An 18,885-nucleotide genomic window follows, 5' to 3' on the forward strand; every position below is an offset into this window, starting at 1 on the left:
AGATCAGAAGATTGAGTGGTTGAAAGAATATTTAAGCATTATATAAAACAGTGCTTACCGAGTTATCATCATCTTACAACTTGAATAGTGGCTGTAATCTTTAATGTCTCCTATTAGATAGATAAATGATAGATAGATAGATAGATAGATAGATAGATAGATAGATAGATAGATAGATAGATAGATAAGTTTTGTTGTCATTTTTTACTGTGAGCACACTGGCCCACATAAAAATTATTATTTTTTATTTAAACACACACAAACACATCCTTTCATAACTGGCTTTAGATATTTGATGGACAGTACTGCTATATTTGGAGGGTATCAACTTAAGAGTTGATTTTTTTCCACTAATTCTTTCAGCCATCTACCTTCTCTTCATCAGCCTTTATATAATTCCCTGCTTTGAATATATCTGGCAGAAAAAGATATTACCACATTAACATCATTTTTTTATGGAGAGATTAAAGAACTTTTGATATCAATTAAAATGATTTATCAACAAGCCTCTGGATTTTGTTTTTGTAACCTGATGCTTAATTGTGCAACTTTTCATACAATAATGTACCTTGAAGTACCCAAGTAACCATAGCTTGAGATAAACTAGGGGACCCCATACTTTTTGACAACAATGTCAGCAATCAAATGCAATCTTCTGATAGCATGACTTTCTTTTTTAGTTGTTATTTCATGTTGTGTTTCCTGTATGTGTTTTGAATGCCATGGAGCATCAAGTCCCTCAAAGAAATACCATAGAATCTGAAAGCTTTCCAGCTTCTTGGATTAATGTATTTATAATTTGTTTTCAATGCATGTTAAGTATCTGGCAGACTCCATCTGGGACCTGATTCAGCATTCCTCCTTCCCAGAGATATTAACTACGTTGAAGTCATTGCTTCAGCAGCAGTTAATTCTCACAATGTCAGTAAGAAAACAATTTTGAATTAACTAGGTTCAGAATGGTGCATGAGTGCATGAAACAAAATGTGCTTTATACCTTGTAAACCACCTACTGGCCCTGTTTGTAAAAGAAAACCTCTCTGTTTCTGCCTTCTGTACATTTGCACACAGTATTGTATTATCATTACTACTTTTAAAGAAGTACTAATTTATAAAGCCAAATGGGGTTCTAACAATTAAAAAAACAGATCCAAATCATGGTTGGATGAAAAATGTGCAAAAAGCAATTAAAAACATCTGCGATGTATCAGAATAACAAATACCTATTATTCTTGAATTTCTTCATGAAAAACAAAAAAGGAAGTGCAAAGCTTTACTAAAAAGAAGAAAAGAAAAGCTCAGAAGACATATTTAAAGTCACTTGATCCAGGCATCAAAATATGTACCAGTCTCCAGAGGAGCCCAGTGTGTGCCATTCATTAACTCAAAACAGCTCTTGAGTCTGATTCTAGAGAACCACTATGGGACAAATCCCATCCATTGATTGGGGTCTGTGGGCACATATTATATTGTTGCACAATAATACCCACATCCAAATAAAGTCAGCTTGCTCCTGGCCTACCTAGTTCCCAAAATGTTAACAGCTGTGTATTTTAGCTCCTTTTCTATTTAATCTTTATGATATGGTACAAAAACTCACAAATCCAGAACATAATTTGGATGGGCAAACCTATTGTTTTAGTTTTATAGTCTGATGATGTAGTGATTGTCACATCTTCACCTACTAAACCATGGAGGGCATTAAGCTCAACTATTTCTTATTGCCATGATAATGGCATATTTATTTAAAAAAATAAAAAATATGTGTTTCTCAAAATGATTCCCCTAGATAGAAACATAGATGGCGAATTAGCAGTAATGTTATTTTATAAGTTCAGTCCTTTAAATATCTTGACATTTTTTTGAGGCTACAGGCACTCAAAAGGTCCAAATTGAATCTTTGTAAGAAAATGTAAAAAAGAGTGTAGCTTCCATCTTAAAAAGTCTATCACCACAGCAATACTTGATTTTAAAAGGATTTAAGTTTGTTTAGATTGGGGGATGTGAATTTGGACATAGGCAATCCTAAACAGATTTCTGAGTGCTATTTCCCTTCTTTAATAAGTGTGTCCAGATACAGTGCAGAACAGATGAAAAAAATGGTATGGAATTAATGAACTGAATTTTTGCTCCAGGTTCCACCACTGTGCCCAGTCTTTTTTTTTTCCTTTCTTGTTTAGAGTTTTCATTTCTTTGAAATTCTTTTTTGTGATTTGGGTGAAGCCAAGAACTCCATCTCTCTGTAGCCTCCCTGCTGCTGATGCTTTTGATTTGAAAAAGCCCAAATGGGAGCAGTTCCCTCATGAAATTTTCTCTTTAAGTTAAATGGAAGTCTGAGAGGTTAAGAAAGCTGGAGACCAGGAAGAGGAGATTATACAAAGAAAGAATAGACACCTTCTAGCCGTCTTCAGCCACCCACTGCATCTAAAATAATTTCTTTTTGCCCTTTAAAAAGTGAAAGAAATCATTTCTGAAGCATGTACAACCTGGATGCCACTATTTGTTTATTTTTCCTGTCTGCCTACTCAAAGATCTTTATCTCATATTCTATTGCATTGCAATAATGAACAGATTGCCTTTATTTTCTCCAGGCAAACTGAAGACTTCAGTAGCAAATCTCCCAGAATCAAAATGAACACAGGTATGCAAATTCATGGTGCAAAAAATGAGCATATTGTTTAATGCAAGTTACGGATCTTGTGAATAACTTTTTGGTAATATTTTTGCTTTCTTATATGTGTGCATATGAAGTGCTGATGTATATTTCTCTAGATACACTGTTATGTCTAAATATATGCATTTATACATGCATATGTAAATTAGCATCTACATTTCATTTCAATATATTTTCAGATACTTAGTAAAATATATTGGGGCAAAGAACATATCCATGTAGTCTAACACAGTGGCATAAATCAAGAAAGCTTTATTTCTTTAATGGCAAACTATTTACTTTTACAATGATTTAATTATTGCCTACTTATTTTGTTTAATTCATCTACTGGAGTATTTTACAAGTGTGTGAGTTAAATTATATATGCCTTACAGTGTCACATTTTGGAAAATTATATTTAATATCTCTTGAGCAGCATCATAGCCAAGTGGTGAAGATGTTTGCCTCCCATCCATAAGGTTGAAAGCTCAATCCTAGGCAGCAACAGATGTTTCACTCTCAGGGCACAAAGACAAAATAGTGCTGTGATATCCATGTAGACATCAGGAAGGGTATCTGGCCAGTAAATGTTCAGCTCCATTCAGTCGCCCAGACTCCGAATAAAGGGATTTACAGGGTCATGAAAAGAAAAGAAAAAAAATAAAACCTGTTAGGTAGCAATTTCTGTGATGGCCACTGATGACCACATACATCTTTTTTTGATACCCATGTACCTTTATTCTAGACAGCATAAATTCTGCAACTTAAGTGAATAATAATGCAGTACAAACAATATTGAACATAATTTAATACTATAATGCAATGTTTCTCAACCTTGGCAGCTTGAAGATGCATGGACCAACTCCCAGAATCCAGCAAGGCTAGCTGAGGAATTCTGGGAGTTGAAGTCCACATATCTTCAAGCTACCAAGATTAAGAAACACTGTTTTAATCTAATCATAAAAGCAGCAAAGAGAATAAATGCTCAGTTATTTGCCTCTCTAAAAAACTCTTTCAAGAATCTGATCTCTTATAAGCTGCCAGAAGTAAATTTTGACGGGACTGTACAGATCACTGCAGGGAATCGATCCAAATATCCTGGCATAACCGCCTCCCACAAAGCATAGCCCTTTTTGCCCTTGCTCTATATCACAGTCAGCAAGGAGAAATGGAAAGAAAATAATAAATATGTAATCTAGTATACAAACAGAAACATATGGGACGAAGCAGTCCTTAAGAGTTAATGTTCTTTCTGCTGGTTTTGAATTGCCAAATGGCACATCATTCTCTATATTAAGAGTAGAAAGAGTTAGGAGTGCCATTAAGGTGAACCCTGGACATAGTTGATTACCCTAAAATGGAACTAAGTTGTACTTTAGGTCATATCTACACCATTTAGCTTTCTAATGATATTAATTAGAGATTCAGTTTCATTGAAATAAGATACAATCTGATTTTGAGAGGAAATTTAATAAATAGAATAGAATTCTTGGCCAAGTGTGATTGGAAATACAAGGAATTTGTCTTTGATGCATAAGCTTGCAGTGTACATAAAAGCTATAAGTGATATTTTACTAGCAGGACTTTAAGCAGCCACTTTAAAAAACAAATCAAGCATTACCTATTTAAAAATCCTGTATCCGCACATTAGTCCAAAGCCAATGAAGAGTTAATCTATAGTACTGAAGGATCACAATCATTCTGTTTGTAATAAAATTGCTGGAAATCCTACTGAATTCTGTGACTAGTCTTAAGTATATCCATGAATGTCTCCTTTCAACACCAAGGCTAACTTTGGCTAAATGCTGTCCATCTCTTAAACTGTTTTTTAAAAAAATAAATCTTCCATTTGTCTCCGAGTTCCTCATTGTATAGATGTGAAATAAACAAAATGTTTAAAAGTCATGATATCTATGTAGTCACTTACCAAGCACATCTAAATTATATTAAACCAAAATATTTTTACACTCACCAAGGCATATCACAACATTTGAGCACCCCTAACATTTGGAAATTGAAAGTTGAAAAATTTGACACACCCAGTCCAATAACATGCAGGTGGTTTGATTTCAGTGCCATTATCATTAAAATTGACTCAGCATCTAACATCTGTTCAGTATGTGCCAAACTTTATTTGAGATGTTGCTCCAGACTGGGGATTACTGGTTATGAGGCACCTGAGCAAGCCTCTTATTGTTCATTTAAGGCAGAATGAAACTCACTTTTCTTATTGCCCAGGATAAAATGTACATAGTGTGTAATATATCAAAGCAAGGTCAAATCTGGATATACAGTTGTATATCCATATTTATTAAGTAGGTGAATAATATTCATTTTTATGGATGGATTCTTTTTTTGAATCATTGTGTTTTATAAATGTTCTAGGCATCAATAATTTGATTCTAAAATAGTTATTTTTATATAAAATAATTATCAACTATTTATGCATATTCAAAGATTACCCCCAAAAGGTTTAATGTAAATTATTCAACTGCAAATCTGAATTCCTCAACCAATTTGCAAAAACTTCAGAATTTAGCCTCCTTTTTCTGTATTCCAGATCAAAAATATTTTGTTCATTAAAAAAAACACATAGCTGCAGCATTGTCCTTCCATTCCATAGTAGAGCAAACCACTCTTAGAGATTTTAAAAATCCCTAGAATGCTACTTGCACAGTGTTCAGCAGAGATAACATCCACAATCTATAAATAAACATTCTCTCACCAGACATAGAAAGAATTCTTGTCTTTAACTTTAATGAGATTAAACAGTTTAAATCCAAGTGCATTAATTTAAAGTGGATTTAAGTGGCTGGGTAGACCAAGCTTTCCACTTATCCAGATTCCTTCTAAGAACATAACATTTCAAATAATTTAGGCAGACTGTTTATATGCAACCCTTTTTCTCACATAGATAATGAATGGCCCAAAGTTAATTTGCTTAAATGGATCTTTAGTGTCCCTCCACAAATTTATAGGCATGAAAGTACAAGAATAATATTGTGATAAATGCATCTCAATTTAAAATGATTTAATAACCCAACTGCTTTATAAAAAAACAAAAGACATAAATACAAACCTGGTTAAAAACAATTACAGTCCTTGGAGAGCATAAATATATATGAGGTTTAACTTTGTTAATATTAAATCATCATCATGCAGAGTTGTTACCATTTGTCTTCTATGCTCTCAAAACACACCAAAATAAGCTACATATTATATGCGATGCTGAATAAACAATTTGTTTTGAGAACAATTCCAAAATAGCATGTCCTAGACACTCAGCATTATTATTTCAAATACCAGCTATTTTATTCTTTCCTGGGATGGATAATCAGAATCTTCTTGATTTTGAATGTTTGCATGCCATCATATAAGCATTTAATCAACCAAACTGGATTTCCTTTAGATGCAATAGGCATGCCCCATGCAATTATCTTCTCCTTATGCACTATTAATGGCTGAGTAATCCAACTGTTGGTTTTGCCATGAAGTGTATGGGAAGCACAAGCCCCAAATTTAAGAGTATTTGCAATATATTTCTAATCATTGCAAATTAAATTCACAATTTGTCCTTGTAATAAAATCATCAAGCATACAAATCATACAGTCCACCTATGGTTAGATGTCCTGGTTCACTCCTTGTTGGTTCTACACACACACAAAAAGGACTATGCATGCAAAAACCCTAGATCAAAATGTCAAATGAGTTTGAATGCCTATATTCCATATTGGTATAATACCAGTAGCAATTAACACTTAGACTTATATACTGTTTCACAGTCCTTTACAGTTCTCTCTAAGAAAGTTTTCTAACTGTACCATTTCTAGAATTATATTCTTCCCTAGTGGGCTAAGCCAACATCGAGGGAAAGACACTGCCAATCCTGATTTTACAACTCACAAAGTTCCTTGTGATGAATGATACTTTCCTGCATTTCAGGCACATGGGATGAGTTTCCTGTTTATTGTTGTTCACCTAAAGCACAACAAACAAATACAAGAATTGATAGACTTAAAAAATGAAATTAACTTGAAAGGAAAAAAAAGGATCTTATTATAGCAGCGATCTAGATTTGTTGGACTACTCTGGCAGGTGAATTGTAATTGTTGTACAATTATAGCTTTCTTGTATAAATGCTGCCTTCAAGTACATGCCTGAAGGACACCAGAATAAGTCATACAATATCATATTGGGCAATATGCCCTAAGTTCCAAATTGACTGAGGATAATAATGTTGTTAGGGTTGGTCTATTGCTTTGATTCCTTGGCCCTTTTCTTTTATATTAAGTCATAACATTTGATTCAAAATGTGTTGGCGTGATCTTTGCTAGCATTGTCCTTATCTGATCATTCTTATTTTGAAGGTTTCTATTATTTTCATCTTATCTTTAGGTCTTTTAAAACGTATACCAGCGTCTTAATAAACAGCAGGCAGGTTGACAACTATCCCTTTGCATTCATGTTTAATCTGATCAACTGCTTCTTTAATTTTCTTTTGGGAATAATAGTTCTCAAAAGAGGGAGAGGGAGGGGAGTTAAGTTCAAGATTTAAAGTCAATTTGTAAATGCAAAATCTCCAAGATTCAAAAATATTTCCATGCATAAATCCTCCAGTAAATTTTGACTAGGAAAATTCTTTCCCACAGTTTCTCCAATTACAGCCAGCACTTTCTGCCACATTTGTTTCTGTTAAGTAGTTCATAATCCCTGGTGAGAAATTTCATTGCACTTTCTGAAGAAGAACTAAAGGGGCATTTGCTCACATTCAGATTCTAGCATTATCACATCGCCCATAAAGTACTGTAAATCAGGAATAGTTACAGCCCTTCAGACACCTCAGAAGAACTTTCAGCAGCCCAGAGTCATGACTGTTTCTAGCCATTCACGTAAAGGCTGTAGTGTTTCTAAAATAAACTATGTTTTTGTTAAAATGAGAAAACCTAAACTTCAAAAATCCAGGGGGAAAAAAACTTTAAAAATCAGTTGTACCCATTTTCACCTTGTTCCTTATAATTCTTCTACCATATCTACAAATACCAAGTATTTGTACCCCAACCACCAAATCGGCTCTCGACCAGAAACAAAAAAGAAACAATTTAACAGTAATTTGTGGTAATTCTTTCTGGTCGAGAAGGAAGATGGTTAGATGAAGGCAAAACGTTACTTTTCCATGCATTTCTGCCTAAAGTAAATAGTTCAGGTTATCATTTTAATAATCTGAATCCATATTATACTTATTTGTTTTTTATTTATTTGTAAAATTTATTAGCCGCCCATTCTGTCACACAGTAACTCTGGGCACTAATATAGAATATTCAGTTACGGCCACATACTACTTTCTAGTTTGCATTATGATTAGATCCTTATTTTGATGTGTCATTTTTAATCCTGCCTTTTAGTCTTTTTATTTTTGTGATGAGTTAGGTACATCCAAGTGATTTTTCAAATACTGGAAAACACATGCTAAATCTCTTTGGCTGGTGTATTCTTTGGAATGGCAGTATTAATTAACAACAGCTTCCTCAAACTTTTGGTACGTATGTACAAGTATCTAGGGATCAACCACAAATTTTAACTGCATGGATTTATGTCCACATTTACATATCTCAATAATCTTCACTTTGTACATTGCATGTGCTTGCGTTCTATGTCGTGGGCTTGTGCCTGTGTCCTTTTCTGCTTTCAGATAGTGGTGGGTGTGCTCGCAAACGTGCTGCCATGTCTGTCAAATTAACAGCGGTGAAGAGAGTTCAAAGTTCTCCAAACCTTTTGACCGCAGGTATAGCTGTTAACCATGGAATGCCACACTTCAGTATCATTGTGTTGTCTTTTATACAGTTGTGCATTAAAACTGAATATTTGAAATGATAATCACAGATCCTTACTATTGTTATTGTGATGCGTATACATACATACATACATACATACATACATACATACATATTTTCTTAAGTTTTCGCAGGTATTTATATGTATGGTATTCAGCTTTATTCAGGTATTTTCCCACGTCATTATAGTTGTGCTTTTAAAGTTGTAGCAACGTTTCGGCAGAATCTCATCTGCCATCATAAGGCTTCTGTATAGTGTTCGTCCGAACACTATACAGAAGCCTGATGATGGCAGATGAGATTCTGCCAAACGTTGCTACAACTTTAAAAGCACAACTATAATGACATGGGAAAATACCTAACAATCAAAATAAATAAATAAATAAATATATATATATATATATATATATATATATATATATATCCCAATATTTTAGACTCAGCACCTTCTTGCATATATAAGGACAAAGAATTGTGGCACGTATTGCAAATAGATGGAACATCGAACTATCACTGGTCAAGGAAATGAACCAGAAGCACTGTAGTCCTCAACATAATATTAGAGCTTGCATATATTCCAAGCATTTATATGAAATATTAGTCTTTGAGCAAATGAGAACATGTACTATCCACACTTCTAAACAATGAAAAGGAATTCTGGGTTAACCTACTTTACTCAAAGGTAGACTGTTATTTCAGAAAATAAATGTTAGCCAGAAATAAAAGCACAAATGTTCAGAATAAATGTGACATTTGATTATATTTAAGTGAAAATTAGATGTAATTAATACAGGTAGTCTTTGTTCACTAACTACATTTGGCCTGGAAACTCAGTTGTTAAAACAAAGCAGTCCCTAAGTGAAACTGCTACTTAGCTTATTCTCTTCTTTTATCTTTCCTTTGCTTTACAGACCTTTGAAAATCATAACTGCAAGAATTCGTTGCAAAGTTAATTTTTTATTACTGTTACAACTGCAAACAGTCACTAATCAAAGCAGTCATTAAATATTAACTACCTGTATTAAACAAAATGAACTGAATTCAGTTATTATCAATTATTCCATTATAGATAATGTTTCTTTATATTATTAAACATTCAGTTCTACTACAACTTTGGGAAGGGCTGTGACCTGCACACATGCTATTTTGAGGGATCATGTGAGATGTGCCATAGGTTGCGTATCTCTAATGTAAAGGCTTCCTTGAATCTTCAACAGAAGCAATTCAGGCAGTAATATTTCCTAATCATGCTGAACCATTGATTGAACTCTAATTCTCCTTAGGCAATTTTAAGGAACTATGTGAGCAGAGCTTCTAATAAGACCTCAGTGAGAGTCTTTCACTCAGAAAAAAAGAGAAATAATATTGCGCATGATGACAATAAAGAACAAGGGCATTGTAATATTTTAATAAATAAACTGGTTTAAGGACAACTGTACCAAATTAGTAACATGGCTCTTTGCCCAAATTTGTATGCTGAAGTAAAATGCTGTTTTTATTTTTTCTACTTTATAATTATCTTTGCTCAGGTAAAAAGTACAGTTTGCAATTCCTTATTGAAAAAGAATAGAAGCCTATAGGGCAAAACTAGGAAGTAGCTTTCAGGTGTCAACTATTTCACCTGGCTGAAAACAGTGTAACATTTGTCATTTTCTCAGTGCCCTTTAGAGCATTGGATTGAAAAGTTTTCCCTCTGGCTGTTAGAAACCATACACTAGATTTCCGATATTAACAGCTTTTAGCAATTAAATTAAACCCTTAGCTAAGTGTTGTCACAAAACTGTCAACATAGAAAAAGGAAATGTGAAAAAAGGAAAAAAATGTGAAAGCAAAATGGCAAAAGCCATATGTGGAGTCATTTTGTTACAAACATTCAAAAACAATCCTGAGTTAAATGCTTTTTTTAAAAAAAATGCATTTGATAGTAGCCCAGAGAATGTAATCAGATGAATTATATCAGATGAATCATATTAGAAGATTAATTGTAATTCTGAGAATAATTGAATAGAGCCACGGGTATTGATTTACTGTTCTTGTAGTGTCTTAAACTATGCATAGGCACCAGAAGAAAAAAGTAATTCCAATAAATCAGTGTGTGCTAAGGATATTATAGCATTGAGAAAACACAATGCTTTTAGTACATAAGCTTTATTGTTCAGCTGCTTTAGAGGAATTAATTTCCACAGCTGTTGTGGTTTCTTTAAAATTGATTACTACTTAATATTACAGATTAAGTGTGATCTTGCCAAAATACTGTCAATGAAAATGGAAAGAGCTTCTAGATCGGTGTTTGTCAAACCTCAGCAACTTTTTCAGTGTTTCTCTCTCTTAGCAACTTTAAGATGTACGGATTTCAACGCTCAGAATTCTCTGGCTGATAATTTGCTGAGGTTTGGTAAACATTGCTCTGGATCATTTATTCTTTGTTTTAAATGAGTGTCCCTCAAAACATTACTGGGTCTCATGTATTTAATTTTTTTTAGTAATTTGTAATCTACCCAGAAAGTTTGGATTTTGAAATGAAAGTATAATAAATATCAGTGTTTAAAATAGTAATGGGTTCTTTTTTAGACAGACTTCAATATTACTACTCCTGTCACCATGGAGGTAGTTAAACCTTGGTTGATGGCTCAGTTTTGTATCTGAACTAACTGACAAGTGGATTAAGATATATATGAACCAAGTTGTTGAACTCATAAATAAAAGAAATTTGGGCCAAGCCAAAACAAAAATCATCAAAAGAAGTTATTTTGTGCTGGTTATTTTCATTTACAACTCAATGAGTTCAGTGAAAATTATTCCCAAAATAGGTATTTAAAATTTTAATATTTTAAAAAGAGTACATTTGGTAAGTAAATTTCTCTGACTTTCAGAGGCTAAAACAAGTTGTAAGAATCCTAATCAAACTTCCCATATATTAACTTTAGTATTTACTCTTTCTAGGACTTGATTCTCATTCACCAGACTCAGGTAATTTTTAAAAAATAAATTAATTATAATTTATTTTAGTTAATATTGCATGTGTTTGTATAGGCATCCATAAGGAGATGTCTGTCATGGCATTTCATTGACGCACCATGACTAACATATCTCTGCCAGGATATAAGTATAGAAGGCCAGGATTTGTGTTGTCACAAGTTTTCATTTTTGCATCATTACAGAATTTGTACTGTATGTTGTATATATACAGAATAAGCAAGACATACTTTTAAACTAATGCTGTTTTCCTATAAATCTTACTAAAATTGAGGGTGATCTTACCATGGACAAGAAAACTTGTGAATGTGTGACCATAAGCATCCCATTTTATATTATTGAAACCTTTTCTTCTATTTCTGAGTGGTTTGCTTAAATCCAGTCAACTCATCAAGGAAGACTCTACATTTACACATTGATCCACATTTGCTGACCACATTTTAGCTAATGTATCAGACCACAAAATTGGATTAATTGAGTAAATGAAGTTAGGTAAATTAATCCTGGACCAAAATGTCATGTGAATGCAGCCAGTAATTCCAAAGTTGCTGATATGTTTTTGTTATTAGAAACCAGTATAAAGGAAAAAAAGAATTCCATTGGTTTAGAAGGTAACTTTTATTTTTAGCAAAAACTCTTGAAAATTTTCTTATAATTGAAAATACAGACTTCAAATAAGCAACTTTAGGATTTTTTTCTTGAAAAAACTGCCATTGTCCTAGGCTTATTTAGATATAAATTAGATATATAAGGTTGGTGGGTTTTTTTTTATTTATTACTATTCTTGCCCTCTAGAGGAAACTGCATTTAATTTGGGTCTTCTCCACTGTTATCTTCTCCAAGTCAATAATGTGGCATTTTTAGATGCATACTTTATTCTTATACCCACCACAAAGATAGATTTAAATGTAGTAATAGCACTTAAACTTATATACCACTTCATAGTGCTTTACAGTCCTCTCTAAGTATATACAGAGTCAGAATATTGCCCCCAACAATCTTTGTCCATGAAAGGATGGAAGGCTGAGTCAACCTTGAGCTGCTTACAATCCAACTCCTGGAGTGACCAATGAGTTAGCCTGCAGTACTGGTTTCTAAGCACTGCAACACCACAGCTCTTAAATATAGTAATGAAACTACTAAATAACTGTTGCAAAAGATCCATTTATCTTGTTCCTTTTTCAGACAGTTACCAACAGAAAAGTAGACCCTTTAGTCTTTGGGGACTGCCATCATACCAGACTAACTAATGCACATATTCCCCTATCTTCTTCTTAGGAGTGCTGCTATAACTAATGTTTAAGTCTATGTTTAGGGCCCTCCTGATGAAGCCTTCTTCTAATCCTCAGTCCATAGTAGAGACCATTAGACTTCAGAGATTTCTGATCCAGTATGAAATTGGTGATTTCCATCTTGCAACCCAAGCCTGAGATACATACAAAGTGTGTGGCAGTTTGATGGCAACCATGATGATGAAAGAAAGGCTGGGGAACTTGTTTTTACAAGTCATGATTTTTTTTTCTGGTGGGGAAGGTATGCCTGCATTACCCCAAACCCCTTGCTTTTTTGGCAAGGTATTTTTTTTCAACAGGGCAGGGACAGTAAGTCAACACTGAGCTACCATCACTAGAAGCAGTCTTCCAAGCATCCTACTCATCAACTCCATCCCACCCTGTGAATGATTTGAACCATCTGATTTATGGCAGTGTAGAGTAATGTTTCTCAACCATGGCAATTTTACAAAGGGTGGACTTTTACTCCCAGAATTCCCCAGCCAGGCTCCAAGCCACCTGCCTTAAAGTTGCCAAGAAACACTGAAGTAGAATGATAGAGTGTCCAAGCTTCTATCACCCACCTCCCTGCATCAGGTGCTACAGGTATTCCATGCCAGGTGAGAGGCTGGTAATTTCCACTAAAACAGGAAAATAAAGCCTTTCCTGTTCTACAGGGACTGCTCTCCCCTTAGCCCACTAGAAAGCTTTCATTGTATCCCCATTGTTAGATCGGCCATTGCAGGTGATTCACAGGATGGGTACATCAGTTGAAATGGAAAGCCCCAATTTACTTTAGATCAGGTTCTCCTGGATGATTAAATCCACTGATCCAGCCATCTGTCTTATTCCTATTCTCCATTAGAAAAGTGATTATTATTTTTTGTTGGCAAGGACATTTAGCATCTCATCTTTTTTCCACAGAACACTATTAATTGTTAATGAGGTTGAACAGAGAGGAGCTGTGAATTTAGGCTGGCATACTTTGAACTGATTCATAGCTTGGACAACAACCCATTGAGCCAGCTGTCTGAATATGCCCAAAGTGCAGGAACATTCCATTTTTCACACGAGAAATTTCTCCATAAGGGGGAGTGGGAATGAAACAGTTGTCATTTTCCCTGCTCTAATTCCTTTATTTCAAAGCGTATGATAGGTCTTTTGGCATCTCTTTAACTGAGTCCTAATGATTTCCTCAATACTAAGTGATGGGATTTCAGGATTATAAATGGAATATGGATTTCCCACTTCCAGATAAAGGCTTAATTCTTTATCAGGTTATAAAATGAACTGGTGAAGATTCCACTGAGAAGGACTATTATGAAAAGTCAGAATCGGGGCATTCATAGGTGGAGGGAGGGGGCGCAAGGAAGGACAAATAATAATACATGTATGATTATTTTATATTCATACTGTCATCTAAGCCATTTTGTTTCATGGATGCTATTTGACAAAACAGTCATTTGTCTCAGCTGAACAATGGTGGTAGGCCCAGCATCCCCTCCTCATTGTTCTTCATAATAAAAGTATGTTCTACAATGCTAATTCATATGTATTTATATCCTTTCATTTTTTACATTGGTGTCACCACTTCTATCCATAGAGATTTTTTTTCTTTAAAAAAAAAAAGAACTGATTTCACTTATTACATTATCAAAGGATTTTTGTATCAGAAATAAATTTACTTGGATTTCTTTTCACATAAAAGCTTGGAGATCATTTAACATTGGAAGTAGAGAGACACTGAATGGAGACACTAGCAGCTCCTCTCTTGCAGCAAAAGGCTTTCGAAGTGTCCGGCCAAACCTACAAGAAAAGAAATCACCAACTCAGGTAAACAGGGAGCTGTATACAGTCACACTTCCACTTTCAATGCTATGTTTTCAGAAACAGAAGGGGTTATTCATTCCTTTGGATGAATGTTTCCTGGATGCTATCCTCACCTAGCTTATATTAGTCAGTCATATGTACATTTGACATACATTTACATCTTGGCTGTATGATAAAAATCATGCTACTTATACACAGTTTGTTGTTGTGTCCTACTTTAAATTAGTTTCCTGGAGTAAAGCATCCAGCTATGAAATGTCCTTCGAGTTAAAAATACTGGTAGATACCCCTTTTTCTAAAAATAAATAAATAAATCCTGCTACATCTTATCTGACTTGATGTCTTCTAATAGGCATTAAACAGAAAGCCCACCATTCTTAATTTTGAAAATGTGACACTTGTTGTTCAGCACCAGATTAGGAGCATTTGTTTTACTGAAATAATGTATGCTTTTTTTTTAAAAAAAAAGAAACAGTTTGGAGTTTCTGGACCTAAAAATTCCAGAGAAATTCTGTCTCTGTAGTCTCCTGCTCAGAAGTGGGCCACAATTTGGAAGTTCTCCTAGACCAGGGGTCCCCAATCACCAGTCCCCAGAGCAGTACCAGCCCGTGGATCATTTTTTACCGGGCTGCAAAGCTTGGGCGCCGCGAGGGGGAGAGAGGGAGAAAAGAGCGCTACGGTATGCCCCAGCGCTAGTCTCCCTTTTCCTCTCCTTCTCCTTCTCCCCCGTCAACCATGCACACGCATGCGCACAGATAAAGCTGATGCTGTTGCTGCTGCACCATGACCCGGAGGAACAGATTGAGCACAGGCACTGAAGGAGCGCCACTGCGTCCGTCGCCAGATTGCAAAGAAGCAGCAGCTGCGGCGGCTGCGCCTCCAACTTTCCCGGGGAAGGTCATTCCTTGACCAGTCCCACTTCCCAGCCCATGCTTGCACCCTTCGCCCCCGCCACCCACTTCCTCGCAGGTGGAGGTGGGAAACTGCGAGGAATTTGGGCGTGCTTTCTAGCCGGCTGTGCCAAATCTTTTTTTTTTTTTTTGCCCGAGGCTGGAAAGAAGAAGGGTGACAGGTCACTGAGGAAGGTGAGAGAGACTGGGAAGGGAGAGAGAAGCCCAGCTAAAGCAGCTCTGCGCTGCTTTAGGGACTAGTAGTAGAAGGTACCAGTCCGTGGAAGAATAAATAATCATAAAACCGGTCCCTGGTTCAAAAAAGGTTGGGGGCTACTGTCCTAGACATTAGAGGCATAAGGAAGAACTGGCAGTTATAGCTAAGACGACCTTTACACAAGTACACCTTGTTTGCCAATTGTGGTCTTTCCTGGACCAAGAGATCCTACTTACAGATCCTAGTCATATTTCATTTAGTTATTTGTTCTGACCAACCAAGTCACGCCTGCAAGACAGATGTTAAGTAGAGTCTGTTTATTGCCCACTTAAACAGTGTCAAATGGTCCACCAATGGTGCCAGTGAAGCTCTGCCACAGCCCCCAGTTTTCACAGTCTGATTTCCCCAATCCCAGAAGTCCTAGCCGATCCACAAGGCAAAAAGGGAAGTAACGATACCTACAAGTACCAAGTCTGCAACACAAGTCAGAGTTCCAGAAATCAAAGCACAGTCCAAGAGTTTGAAGTCAGAGAGCCAATGCCAAAGTCACAAGTTAAATCCAAAGTTTGGCTAAGAAACAAGATCCAAGATTCACAAAGCAGTATTCACAAAAGCTGGGAAGGTGCACATCAAAGCAAACAGGTGTTCACGACAAACAGACCTTTCCCCAGTGTCTGGTTAAATCACTTCCCCAGGTGTTTCTTGTGAGGAAGGGAGGGGCTTCCTTGCAAGCAGCCTCGCAGACCTCCTCTCTGCCTCATTACACTCTGCTCTCCCTGCCTGCGGATCAGGCAGGGGAGGCAACTGTTCCTCATCAGAGTTATTCTGAACCTTACCATCTTCGCTGGCCCTCTGTAGCTGATCCGCTAATGCAGGTAGCTTTCTGTCTGGTCAGCTGCCCCCCATCCCATTGCCAGGCAGCCCTGGGACTGCCTTGGCCTCAGCCCCTGGACTTTTCACTCATTTGGAGGGGACCATGCCATCCCCAACCGACGGTCCCGATTCAGTCCCCTCCAAGGAGATCTGACAAAACCGTGACATTATTCTAACACGTTATAATTTGGCTACCCTTGAAAGACAACTAAAAACTTTAGTTGCTGCAGAATGCACTGACCTGGGTAGAAATGGATGTATCTCAATATATTCAAGTTACCCAGGTGCTTTACAAGCTACATTGATTACAACTGGCTTCCACCTATGGTTCAAGGTGTAGTTATTATTCTTAAGGTCCTACATATCTTCAGACCTGGTATCTAAGGGACCATATTCTCCTATATTCCTCTTCCAAACCAAATAGGGACAATTCAGGGCAGGTCTTGGGTCCACAGAATTGTCACCTGACATGCCTCAAAGGTGAGCATTCTCACTCTTTCAACTCTATCAAACTTTGCTTAGAAGAAATTCTACCCACTTTATTTTTCCAATGCTTCAGGAAAAAAATGGAAGACTTACTTTCATCATGTACAGGAGATGGGTGCTCTTTAATGGGAAGGAGGCTTGCAGGATTATGGTATTTGTATTTGTTGGAACTTATTTTTTATATGTATTTATATGTACTTGAGGTTTGGGAGGTAGTTTACTTGTTAGCTGCCTACAGTTTGCAGGATGGGCAGCATACAAGAATTGTTAAGTAAATCAGTAAATTAATAATTTGGGGGGGTATGTGCATGCACACATATACAGATTTGTTTTATTAGTTTTATTTGCATGATCTATCCCATGCATGTGCATTTTTCCTCTATGCTTTAACAGTTCTGATAACCAGTAGTTTTGCTCTAAAAGTAAAATGTTTTATATCCATGTTGTTACACAGAAAGAGTTTTTGATACCATCGTATCTGCAGTAAATTAAGTAAAAGCTACATTTGACTCAGTGTCACATTTTTAAAGGTAGAGATGTAAAATGTCAATAAATATGTGCTAATTTTCCATTAGCAAAATAAAATGTTTTCTGGAATATTGTATTTTGCAGCTTGATTCAAGAAGCGCTAATTGCTATGCCAACGTTTACGTTTATTAAGTGCCTAGATTTTAAAAGACAATTCTGTTTACTTTCCTGCTAACGTTTTGCTTTGTCTCTTTCTCCTGTAATATTCTTTTGTTGTGTGGATGCTTTTGGCAAATAAGGCACCCCCCCTACCCACTAGGAAAAAATGTTTTGGTAGATCTGGAATATCTAATGTGAAGAAGACTGGAAGTAACTCCTGTTCCATAACAACCAAACAAATTAAGCCATTTTCTGATGGGAACTACTCTACTAACAAGGAGTTTCTTCAGAGGACAATTTATTCTAAAAAGTCTAACACAAGAATGTCTTGCACACAAAAAAGCACAAAACCACTGGTCTCGGTTTCTAGCACAAAAACAATATCTGGCATTAGAACTATTGTTCATCAAGGCCACAAACAGTCTCAGAAACGTAGAGTTTCTACCCTGAAATTAACTCAGGCACAGAATGTGTCTAGCAGTAGTGTTCCTTCTCATACACAGCAAATACCTGAGCCTGGTGGTGCCTCAGCAGCTCCATGGAGGTCTGCCTCACCTGCCTGTAACCCCATGCCTGAGATACACAAAGCATCTCTCTCCATTCAGATAGCCCCTACCCCTGATCGTAAAGCAGCACCTGAATGCCAACATCATCCATCTAGATTTTCTCCAGACCATTCAAAGATGCCACCAGAAAGTATGCAACAAATGTCTGATGCTCCGACTGCGCAATGCCATGTGGTATATTATATCTTTATCTCTTTCTCTGTCTTTTTACTCTTAGTTCTTTCTTGTATCACCTAACTCTTTTCTCTTTAGTGTACTCACATGGTTCTGACAATGACCACAAATTCTGGGTAAAACTACCTGTTACAATAATGAAATCTGTCCCATTATTATTATTATTATTATTATTATTATTATTATTATTATTATTATTATTATTATTATTAACAAAACACGACAGTGTACATAGCAAACAAAATAACTATGCTGGGTTTCGTATCACAAATCACCAGTCAAATTAGTATTAGTAGGTATTAGTAACTATGCTGGGTTTCGTATCACAAATCACCAGTCAAATTAGTATTAGTAGGTATTAGTATTACCAAATGCATTTAGAGTCCATTTTAATCCAAGGAAAGAAGAGAGACAATGAATATAAAATGTTCAAGTCATATAAAGAGAACATTTTCCTGCATTCTAGATAGGGCAAAGTTGTGATCAATAG

The 18,885-nt window shown here is 35.9% G+C and overlaps 1 protein-coding gene across 20 annotated transcripts in view; it reads left to right on the top strand.

Moving 5' to 3' along the window:
• The window catches only part of SORBS2 (sorbin and SH3 domain containing 2), a 199,721-nt gene that overhangs the window by 97,015 nt on the left and 83,821 nt on the right, over positions 1–18,885 (top strand). For 11 of the 20 annotated variants that reach the window (XM_087936284.1, XM_087936285.1, XM_087936286.1 and 8 more), the window contains 5 exons: positions 2,592–2,641; positions 8,344–8,436; positions 11,429–11,455; positions 14,441–14,565; positions 17,796–18,395. In XM_087936284.1, coding sequence (XP_087792410.1) covers positions 2,632–2,641; positions 8,344–8,436; positions 11,429–11,455; positions 14,441–14,565; positions 17,796–18,395 — 855 coding nt within the window. In that variant the 5' untranslated portion in view covers positions 2,592–2,631. The remainder of the gene's footprint in view (positions 1–2,591; positions 2,642–8,343; positions 8,437–11,428; positions 11,456–14,440; positions 14,566–17,795; positions 18,396–18,885) is intronic. The other 9 variants (XM_087936301.1, XM_087936300.1, XM_087936302.1 and 6 more) reach the window with 2 other exon arrangements.

Source organism: Pseudonaja textilis, chromosome 6, assembly GCF_049901715.1.
Source record: "Pseudonaja textilis isolate UNSWEBS1 chromosome 6, rPseTex1.2, whole genome shotgun sequence".
In the NCBI taxonomy this organism is placed as follows: Eukaryota; Metazoa; Chordata; class Lepidosauria; order Squamata; family Elapidae; genus Pseudonaja; species Pseudonaja textilis.